General features: G+C 33.0%; 1 protein-coding gene across 2 annotated transcripts; it reads left to right on the top strand.

Annotated features, from left to right (window-relative positions):
- Positions 1-3771: 3771 nt before the first annotated feature.
- On the top strand, positions 3772-6078 carry LOC106757219 (ribosomal protein S19, mitochondrial). 2 transcript variants are annotated; one of them, XM_014639840.2, is made up of 2 exons: positions 3772-3929; positions 5483-6078. In XM_014639840.2, exon 2 carries the CDS (start codon positions 5488-5490, stop codon positions 5866-5868), a length of 381 nt encoding a protein of 126 aa, XP_014495326.1. In that variant the 5' UTR covers positions 3772-3929; positions 5483-5487; the 3' UTR covers positions 5869-6078. The 2 variants fall into 2 exon arrangements, with proteins under 2 accessions (XP_014495326.1, XP_022634883.1); XM_022779162.1 differs by lacking the exon at positions 3772-3929 and adding an exon at positions 3964-4553.
- The last annotated feature ends 5403 nt before the right edge of the window (positions 6079-11481 follow it).

The raw sequence follows: 11481 nt of genomic DNA, 5'->3' as shown, positions 1-11481 counted from the left end.
AATTTACTTGAGGTGATTTTGATTTTAATCTCTCTTCAAATAAGGTATAATTTAGTTTTTCAAATTTAGGAAACTTTCGATTTAGTTTTCCAAAACTAACTCTGTTAAAAATCTACTAATGTGTCTAATGAAAAACTGATACCATTTTTCATGTGTCTAATGAAAAACTGATACCATTTTTCTTTTCTTACCTTTTCTCCCTCTCTCTTTCTCCTTCGTCTTTCTTTCATCTTCCATCCAATCTCTACTTTTACAAAAACATCATTTAGAATGCAAGCCACTGTAGATCCCCATCTTTGTTTTCATTTTTGTCTCTTCCGTCTGAACTAAAAAGATATTTAACCCTTAATTTAAATTTATCATGTCATACCACAGACCTTGTCATGTATTAATTCAAGTTTTTAAAACTGTCATTATACTAGCTAACTATTTACTTTTTTTATCATTTGAATTTTGGTTTTAATAATAAGGAAATTATATTACAATCACTATAAGCTCGTAAAATAATTCGTTAAAGTCAGACATAAATATAAATTGTAGAAGTGTTGTTTAATAAAAATAATAAATACAGTATTACATACGAAAGTATTCACAAATAAATACTAATACCAGGCAGTATTATACTAACGTAAAATGAATTTATAGTTAATAAAAAATGGGAATTTTTTTTATAGATACTAAAAGCAATATTTATCTTATGAGAAAAACTAATTATAATTACCAATTTCACTTAAAAATTCAAAATTATTAATTTGTACTTTTCATTTGTCATGTTTTATTCATAATAAATGTAACATCCCAATAAATATAACCGAAGCTATAATTTATTTTAGAAGTTAACATGAACAATAAAGGAGAATAGTAGTGAATAAGCATAGAAGTATGAAATATACTTGGAATTTAAAATTGTAAAATCAGTAATATTGAATACAGCATTTACAAAATAGACCGAATGGTCTTGAATGCAGTTCATTGACCTAACGGCCAACATTAAAAGGTTTCCTATACTAAACGCTTTTACAAAACACAAGGCAAATAAAAACAACTATACTAAGGACCGACGGTCCTGCATAACTTTCAGGCACGGCCTCCACGGGTTGCTCAGCCTGCACAGCATCCTCCAGAGTGTCTTCCAAAGTAGCTTCCAAGGTATCCTCTGCTCACATCCCCAAAAGGATGATCATTGCAATGAAGAGAATAACCGAACGGTCGGATACCGAACGACAACATAGACAAAGACAAAACAGATAAGGGTAAGCTTATGTAAATTTAATTAATCGTTTCATCATACAAGTAAACATACAAACAAAACCAAATCAATCATGCAGACATACAATTCCTATACATGCATACTAAGTAGATTAACTTATGACTGACTACTACGACACTGTCCGGACGGTATGAACCACGTAGCCCGACGTCCCTAGCACCCGGTGTGGTGTAATAACTGCCTTTACTTATCAGCTGTTACCCGAGGTTAGTCCTCAAACGATCATCTGTTCGTATGACCGCGGACCTCCCGCCATTCCCACACATGAGTAACCTTTCTCTACTTGAGAAAGCGTCATCACGGAATATCAGGATCAGGACGACACAGGGTCTGACCATGTTCATACTTTACCAATCATCACCAATTCATGAGACATTCCTCCATTGGAATTCCCTTACTCAACCAAATTCAACATATGTTCATTATTANTTTCAGACTGGAAGGATGTCAAGAAACGACCGGATTATCAACGATAGAATAAAAGATGGAATGAGACAAGGATGGAATGACTGAATGGTCCAACCGAAATAAGAGACTGAGCACCAAGAATTTAAATAAGTAACCGGACGGTCTAATTAAAGGTGAGACTGAACAACAGAAGGATGTCAAACGGTTGGCCGGATGGTCCGACAAAGAATAAGATCGTACCCCAAAGGATAGACTATAAGTGATAGTCATCTGGACGGTTTGACAAAGAATGTTATAAAACAAGCACTAATCATGGTCGAAGGCTGGTCTATGACCGAACACTTCTCAAACCGGTCGAACCAAGAAAGGAGAAACTCTTTAAAGGAGTAAGAGAACTTTAGTCAAGTAAACCGGAGTTTCAATAATAAAGGCTCATTAGATCGTTCAGTCATTAAATGACCGGACGGTTTCAGGAAGAAGAATATCAGATTTGCAAGTTTTATAATTTAAGTGTCAGCCCAAGGTCGAACACTTGGAAGGTCGAACGCTAGGTTTATGACCGGCGTTCTTAAGTAACTATCAATAAAACAATTAAAGGAAACCAACGAAGTTTAGTAACCACACTGGGCCGATCAGTCCGAACAGACTGAACGGAAGAAGGGAGGACCGAACGGTCCTAATGACCTTCGATCTCAGATTCATATTTTCTCTAAGTTTTATACATACTCATATCAGTGCAGAATTTATAGTTCATACTTATCATACAACTCATACAACAACATACCATATTTCAATCATAAGAAATCAAGCAACATACTTTAGATGTGAACCATACATTGAATCAGACATACATTCAAACCATGCAAAGAAATTATAATTAAACTTTCTAAGCTTCCCTTACCTCTAATTCCAGCTAAGACTTCGAAAGTAGGTTGGTAGCAACTATCTCTTCTAAGTTTCCCAAGGTCTAGAGTCAAATACCAAAAGTAGGTTAAGAGGAATGGTTTCACAGGTACATGCAAGCTTTAATGGTGCATGCATGCAGGAAGGCTAAGGAACTTCAAGGGTTCGGACACTTACCAGTTCAGAATGAAATTCTGGTTGGTACCGTTTGAAGGTCTTGGTGCCGGCAGCAATAATCCTGAACGGATGCAAGTGATCGGAGAAGAATTGGAGGTTAGAAATCTAGAGAGAAGGTTGGGAGGTTTTAGAGAGAAGGAGGAGGATTTGAGATTTTCAGAAAGACAAGTTTGAGGAAGATGAAGTTTGCATGGGAAAAGTGGCGTCAGGATTTTTCATCTTACCTTAAATACTGCCTCCACTAAGAACGTTCGGCCCACTCCCAGCGTGCCACCTGACTTCCACTTCCTGGAAGTTCACATTCCTGCTGCTGCCACACGGATCACGAAGAAGGGAATTAAAAGCTTGGCAGAGTTGGTCTCCCACTTTACCAGGGAAGACCGGATGGCTGACACGTGTACCCCACTAAGGAGGGGTATTAAATGGGGTGTGACATTAAACAAATTTCAATTATTTATAACATAATTTTATAAATAAAATAAAATTTTATTATATAAAACACATTGAAAAAAAAAACCTTTGCATCATACAGGAAAATATATTCTGCAATCTAATTTGTAGTCAATGTAACAATAATAATTTATTATAATTAGTTTTAAATATTTGAAATGTTTATTTAATTTCATCATAATTTCATAAGATAATTTTGTCAGAAGTGTTGTAATTTCATCTATGTGTATTTCTTTTTTTATTAAAGTGTAAAGCATTTTTTTTTTGAATGAAAATTATAGTTTGATATAATTTTCCTTTGGCCAGTACGAGTAAAGAAGAAAGAAAAAAAGTATATGATGCAAAAGGAATAATAAATATAATAATTAATTTATAATAATATTATATTCACGTAGAAAACGTCTCTGATTTTTCTGCCATCATTTTATTGCCATCATTTTATTATTTTTTTCAAACAAATCTAATAAACATAAAAATAACTTAAACTATATTTTAAATTTTTATTTCTATAATTTTCAATGACATTGTTTTCGTGTGATATGTAATATTTTTTAACTAAATGCTGTAAGCTACTATGTTCCTATCCCTGTGTTGTATAACTTAGTGGGAACTGTGCGTCAATCCGAACCCTAGCCCGTGGTTGTGATTCTTCCCGCCGGCAACCTTTACGGCGGCTTCTCCCGCATACGCTGCTTATTAGCGCTGCTCCTCCTCTAATCAGGTCCTAATTCTTTTCATTTATTTTACTTAGTGTTCTTAGGACTAACAGTTTAAAGTAGTTTCCAAAGTAATATCTAGGTGCTTTTTAAATTCTGAAGGCAATTTGTACAAATTTGTGACGCGGCTTTCTTTGTATAGTGACCCCCTTTTGATAAAAATGTGCTTTGGTGACCTAATTTGGGATCTCATTGTGTTTCTTTGCGTATCACTAATCTTATTACACCATAGATTACATGTTTGAGAATTCAAATAGAGATTTGGAGCTTTGTTAGCCCAATTTGTTTGTCCTTGTAATGGATTGTTTTGCAGTCTTAACTTTTTTGTTTATTGCTTCCATCTTGGGTGCTCTGTTTCCGTGGTTTGTTTATTGCTGTAAATTTTGGTTATATATATAGATGGGGGATTAGTAATGGGTAGTTTCTGTAGGGCTATGCTTGAGGCTTGTTCCATGTCAATTTTTTTAACCAAGATGGGCAACTTACACACTGCAATCCCCTGTCATTATGGTCTGATATAAATTTTGGTGTACCAATATATGAATTTTGGCATGTATATGAATGGGGGATTGTAGTCCATGAGTATTTTGCAGGGGCTTTCCGTGGGGCTGATATGAGCATTGTTCCAGGTCAGTTTTAGGAATCAAGGTTGCCATGGATATGCGTATAATTTTAGCTTTGTCTTTCGAATTCTATTTGCTAAATTAAGTTTAAATCTTTCAAGCTGCGAAGATTGGACTAGGACTAGTACCATGTTTTCCCTCCATGTAGTTATATTTTGATCATTAAATTTGTAGAATCCCTATTTAACAACTTATCTTTTAATTTGTGTTTGATTTAAATTGTACAATTTCTCTCCCTTGTTGGCTACTTTCCATCTCTCCTTTCTACCCTCCTTCACGCAGTTTGCTTAGTTACTTTAAGTCGTTGCCCTACAAGAGTATCTAAATGTTACTCGGGAGCCTTCTTTCTGTATCCCAAAAAAAAGTTAAAGTCAAGTTTTAATATTGAATGATGAAGTTTACATACATGTTCCCCAAATATGCATTTATAACTCATAACTTAGCGTACTTGATTTAATGTTAAAAACTTATTAGTACTCAAATGTACATTGCTTTCGAAGCAACTCTTAATTGCTTTCATGTTTAATTGCTTTGGAGAGTGCGCCAGCAGGGAACAGAATATGCGAGTATTAGTTGTCCCCTTAATCCCTCAATATATGTTCAATTAGTCAAGTTAGATTGTGATATGAAGTCTGACTTAACCTGTGAAATAGACATTCAAGAACCTTTAACTATAATTTCTATCATTCAGGATTTGATATGACCTACATAGCATCATTCAAGGACGAATTTGACGGTTTACTATTCTTTATAGTGGTAAAGAAAGAGATTTTGGGGCTAAACAAACTACCTCGAGCCTCTTCTATTGATGATTATATTTAATGAATAAAACCAAATCGAAGCAAAAATTGCATTCCATTTCTTTTATATATCTGTAAATGACCCCAAATTGGTTTGATTTCCTAAAGTTTAACGTTTCGTTTGCGTCTGATCAGGAAGAATGAGGCCCACATTGATGCTCAGGGTTCTGAACAAGCAGTTTCTTGGAATTGTTGGTGATGCAGCTACTGCTGTTGCTAAGAAGCCACCCCCACCTCCTGTAGTATCGCGCAAACCGGCCTTCATTGATGCATTCTTGTACAAGATGAAGAAGAACCCAAGTCTTTTGTCGAACAAGACCATTTGGTCACGAAGATCCACTATCTTGCCAGAATTTGTTGATACTACTGTCAAGATTTACAATGGGAAAACCACTATCCGTTGTAAGATCACTGAGGGAAAAGTAGGTCACAAGTTTGGAGAGTTTGCTCTCACCAGGAAGCGCAAGACCAAAGAACAGGCCAATGCCAAAAATGTTAAACAACTAAAGAAAAAGAAGTGATTTTTTTCGGTACTTCTGGACCAAAATAATTTCATGAACATCTTATTTTCTGCTATATTTACATCGATCTGGTACTTTTTTAGGTTCTCTAGATTTCTTGTGAAGACCTAACAGAATTCCCTGATAGTTGACAGTAATTCCTTTTAAATTGGTTCTATGACCATCTAATGTTTTCATTTGATGTTATTATATATTAGTTCTTGAAAGGTAGACCAGTGTTGGATCAGTTAATGCTTATTAACTTGTGAGGAACTGAATTTTATAGTCATTTTAGTGTTGGAACAGTTAATGCTTGGGGATGTCATCATCATATGTTGTTTGCCTATGAACAGGATTGTAGAATATTACTCAGACACACGCATACACACTTTTTTTTTTGTTATAATAAAGTAAATAGGTTTTTAGAATTTTGATAGTTAAGACTCTGGAAACTAAAATTCCATCATCTTAGCGGCAAGAACCACCACTGCAAGCTATAGATATAAGAAGAAAGAACAAATGTAAGAATTTTAATTTTTTTCGATGATTAAAATATCAACTTTTAGAATTCGACAGGTTTTTTCTTTTCGGCCATGAGATAAATGAAAACAATGTTGGTCCGACCGGTAAAATTGGGAACCGGATCTGTTACGGGTTCAGTCACATAAAAATCAATTACGTATGCTATTCGGGTTAACGTCATCAACCTACTTGAAAATCGATATATAAGGTACTGTTTTTCTGATCATTTGATCCCTAATATGGATTTATTTTCTAGGTATATTTTAAAAGATTGAGTTGGGTGAAAGCTTTTGCATGGCAAAAGAAGATAAATCAGATTTTGAATCATGAAAGTAGATTCCAAATTAATCTTTTCTAACATGTGATATTGTACCCTACATTAAGATTGTGTTCGATTGGAATTAATTTATTGTTTAGGTGAATTTGTGTGGACGGATTGTGAGTTGAATTTATGTTCGATTTCAATGATTTGCACACTATGTATAGCGATGATTTGTAGGATTGTTGGATTTTTCAATCCTTCGTGTACTAGGAAGGACGTCCGGTCCTGTATACCCGGGGGGACGTCCGGATGATTGACAGCAAACTCCACTTTTGGGCTCATCTGGTCTCTGTACCAGGGAGGACGTCCGGCCCTGTACGTCAAGGGAACGTTCGGACGATTGACCACTCCAGTACCAAAACCTCCAGACTTCTCAGAGCTCGCCCGGTTTGACCGGACGGTCTCACGAGAGACACAGGATTATATACGGACAATGAACGAGAAAGGATCGGGTTAGTAATTAATGGCAAGTTAATTAGGATTAACAACATTGGGCCCGATCTTGGGCCGTGGTTAAGGAAAGCTAATCTTCGGCCCATCTCGAAAACTATAAATAGAGGTCAGAGGTAACAGTAGGTAGGGACATTTATGGTGCATTTATGCTGCGTGATAACTTTCTCTTTCTATCTCTATAAACAAGACTGAGAACTAACTTGAGCCTCGGAGTACTTTTAACAGGTACCTGGACGGTTAAGACGGACAGTAGGAGACGAGAGGCGGCAGACGACTAGAAAAGACCCCTAAATTGTAGAGGAAGACCCGAAGACCCGAAAATCCGAAACACTTCGTAATGTGATGAGATTTGAAATGATTGAAAGGAAAATATTGTTTTTACTTCGATACAATTTTCATTTGTCATCCATATTTCTTTTGCACATTTTCTATGACCTCCTCTAATCGATTCCAACAAAGAGGAGTTGATTCCATGGTTTTAATAATACTAATGTAAGATATAATAATAAATAAAATGAAATTGTACCTCATTCATATTGGTGACTTGATGGAGTCTCGAGATGTTTTCCATCATACGCGAATTGGAAGTTATAAATAAGGAGGTTGAAGAAGAAAGAGTAACCAATCCTAGGAATCTATGATTTAATGTAATCGATTCCAATATTTTTGTATCCAATTTCACTATTTATCACATTTATCACCTCGATAGAATGAACATGATTTTGTTGGTTTTCTAGTATGCAATGATTAGGAAAGATAGACGTACCCTCCAAAGCATGTGGCGTGAAGTTGGAAACAATGCCACAATTACTTTAATAAACTGTGTTATTTTGTAGAATGGATATTATTGTATTATAAGTTTTTATTCAAACATTTTGTTATATATATATATATATATATATATATATATATATATATATATATATATATATATATATATATATATATATATATATATGTTTACTAACTTGCGTAAGTTTTTTTTTTTTTTTTCAGATGGTATATTTTAGCAATGTGTGTCGAGTTTTAGTAGACAAAAATACCTTCATATATTATCCATTCTAAGTTTTAAGNTATATATATATATATATATATATATATGGGTTTACTAACTTGCGTAAGTTTTTTTTTTTTTTTTCAGATGGTATATTTTAGCAATGTGTGTCGAGTTTTAGTAGACAAAAATACCTTCATATATTATCCATTCTAAGTTTTAAGGTGAAGAATATTTGAATAATTTTCATTCTCAAAACTGAAAAAAAAAAATGAGAACCTCCTAACCCTTACTCACTTCTCTCTCATCTCTCATTCTTCTCCACCCTTTCTCTTTGATCTCTCTTACTCCAACCTTTCCTCTGTTATCCCCACAGTAGGCCCAACTCAAAAAATCATAAACTCTTACCTAACCCTAATCCACATTCTTCACTTATCCAATTTGTTTATCTCATCTCCATCCTCTCTCACATCCACAAGCAACAACCCGCGACACAACTATTTGTTGTTCTTGTTCTATTCTTTGATTTGTTTTCCTTTTTAATAACAAAATAATTGATGATGTTGATGTTGATTTTTTATTGGAGGACTGTGTTATATATTTTTCTTTCTGATTGTTATTAAATTTGTAAAAAACTAAAGTCTTCAATAATTTCAATAATTTCAAAACTAAAAAAAAAACAAGAACCCCACAAAAAGACGTTAACATCAATCCATAATATTTCTTTATACCAATTTTAATAAAATCATAGAAATGAAAGGAGTAGAAGTTAAAATAACAAATTTCTTAATTTCACTTCTGCGATAAATGATAAATCAGAATCACACCATTATGTTTACATTGACCAAACAAGTTGAAGATGTGAACTGTTTAAAATAAACTTAGATGATGTGATTTTCTAGTGCAACTGAGAGCTAACAAGTTCATTATGACTAATTTACTAATTTCTAGTTTAGGGTTAAGTGCGTGTTTTTTTATTTTTTTTTACAATAGGATGCCAGATAAAATGTTGGAGTGAGAGAGATGAAAGAGAAAGTGTTGAGAGCAATGACGGAGGTGAACAAGGGTTTAGGGGTTTTTTGATTTTTTTTTTAGTTTTGAAAATGAAAATTATTTAAATACTCCCAACCTAAAACTTAGAATCCGTAATATATAAAGATATTTTTGTCTATTAAAACTAGGTACACATTTCTAAAATGTACCAACTAAAAAAAAGATACACAAATTAACAAATCCTATATATATATATATATATAGGGGTTTGTTAACACGCGTACGCCTGTTTTTCAGTTGGTACGTTTTAACAATGTGTACCAGATTATAGTAGACAAAAATACCCTCAATTATCATGGATTCTAAGTTTTAAGGTTAAGGATATTTAAATAATTTTCATTCTCAAAACTAAAAAAAAGAAAAAGAAACCCCCCAACCCTTACTCACCTCCCTCATTCCTCTCAACCATTTCTCTTTCATCTCTCTCACTCCAACATTTTCTTTGTCATCTCTCTCACTCCAACATTTTCTCTATCATCTCTACTATTGTCTCAATTGAAAAAAAAATCAGAAACCCTTTGTCATCAGAGACATTTTCCCTCTCATCTCAACATTTTCTCTATCATCACTCCAACATTTTTTCTCTCATTTCAACACAACTGTTGTCACAATTGAAAAAAAAAATCAGAAACCCTTTGTCATCAGAGACATTTTCTCTCTCATCTCAACATTTTCTCTGTCATCACTCCAACATTTTTTCTCTCATCTCAACCTAATTGAAGATGGTGGTGGTAATTTGAATCAGAGATATTTTTTAAAAATTGAAAAAGTTTACTCTTTTATAATCATTTTATATTTATTAATGTGTGTAAAATGAATATAAACTTTGTCATTTTATGTTACTCTTTCCAAATCTCAAAGGTAAAAAATGATTTTACTGTTTTTATCTTGCACAGTGGTTAAAGTTTATTCTAAACGTTTGTAGAAGTTGATTCAGTGATAAAAAAGGGACATAAGGAAATTAAAGAAATAGGTATGGAAGAGCTCCCTAGGAGTACAATTCTTTCAATTCTAAGTTGTAATCTTACATGTATCGCATACCAATAAAGAAAGGAAAAAGAAACACTTTGTGTAAAGGGAAAAGGACAATAGAGGGAAATATCTTGTTCTTTAAAAATATAATGAAATGTGGTGTAAATGTGTAAATAATGTATGAAAATTTAATTGATTTATGAAGGTTTTATTTACATGATTTAATTTTAAAATGAAATTTAATAATAATAAGAAGGGAAAATATATAACACATCCTCCAAATGAACGAACAGAGCAAGAGCAATAAATTATGATGTCACGGGTTGTTGTATGTGGCTAAGGGAGAATATGGAGACGAGAGAGAAACAAATTGGATAAGTGAGGAAGGTGGATTAGGGTTAGGCAAGGGTTTCTGATTTTTTTTTTCAATTGCGGCAACAATAGGGATAACAGAGAAAATGTTGGAGTGAGAGAGATGAAAGAGAAAGTGTTGAGAGGAATGAGGGAGGTGAGTAAGGGTTTGGGGTTTTCTTTTTTTTTTTTTTTAGTTTTGAGAATGAAAATTATTTATATATCCTTGACCTTAAAACTTAGAATCCATGATAAATAAGGGTATTTTTGTCTACTATAATCCGGTACACATTGTTACAACGTACCAACTGAAAAACAGGCGTACTCGTGTTAACAAACCCCATATATATATATATATATATATATATATATATATATATTTCAGTAGATATTTTTTATTGCCCACGTTTGCTAGATATTATTTTAAGCGTGTCAAAAAATATTATATTAATTATTTAACTTTTTTATTCTACTATTTAAAATTATTTTTACTTATAAATATTATTTTATATTACTATTATCACTAATAAAATTTTGATAATTTTTAATTTCTATTTATAAACACATTTTTTTAATCTAAGTCAATTTTTTGACAAACTTTCACAAAATTTATTTTTAAATATATTTTTAGTTATCTTTAAATTTCTTAAAAAACAAAATATATTTTTAAATTCCTTCAAATCTATATATTATTTTTCTTTCATTTAATCTCACTAGAGTGAATACACTCTTAATAATATTTCTTTTTCTTTCTATCGTTGCAAATTGACTGGACACATATACGAAGTTTAGTTTGTTGAATCTTGAAATAATGGAGAGTAGCTAGCATATGATTGCACTGCCATCACATGGAAGGTATCTGCTGGTGCAATATTTTAGTTTTATAACATTCATCCGTTATTATTGATTGCTTCTTGGGAAATGTCAACTTGTGTTTTAGCTACCATTAACGAGAAAAAAAGACTAT

The sequence above is a fragment of the Vigna radiata genome, chromosome 3 (genome assembly GCF_000741045.1).
Source record: "Vigna radiata var. radiata cultivar VC1973A chromosome 3, Vradiata_ver6, whole genome shotgun sequence".
Classification (NCBI taxonomy): domain Eukaryota; kingdom Viridiplantae; phylum Streptophyta; class Magnoliopsida; order Fabales; family Fabaceae; genus Vigna; species Vigna radiata.
This window is presented reverse-complemented; position numbering and strand designations above follow the sequence as displayed.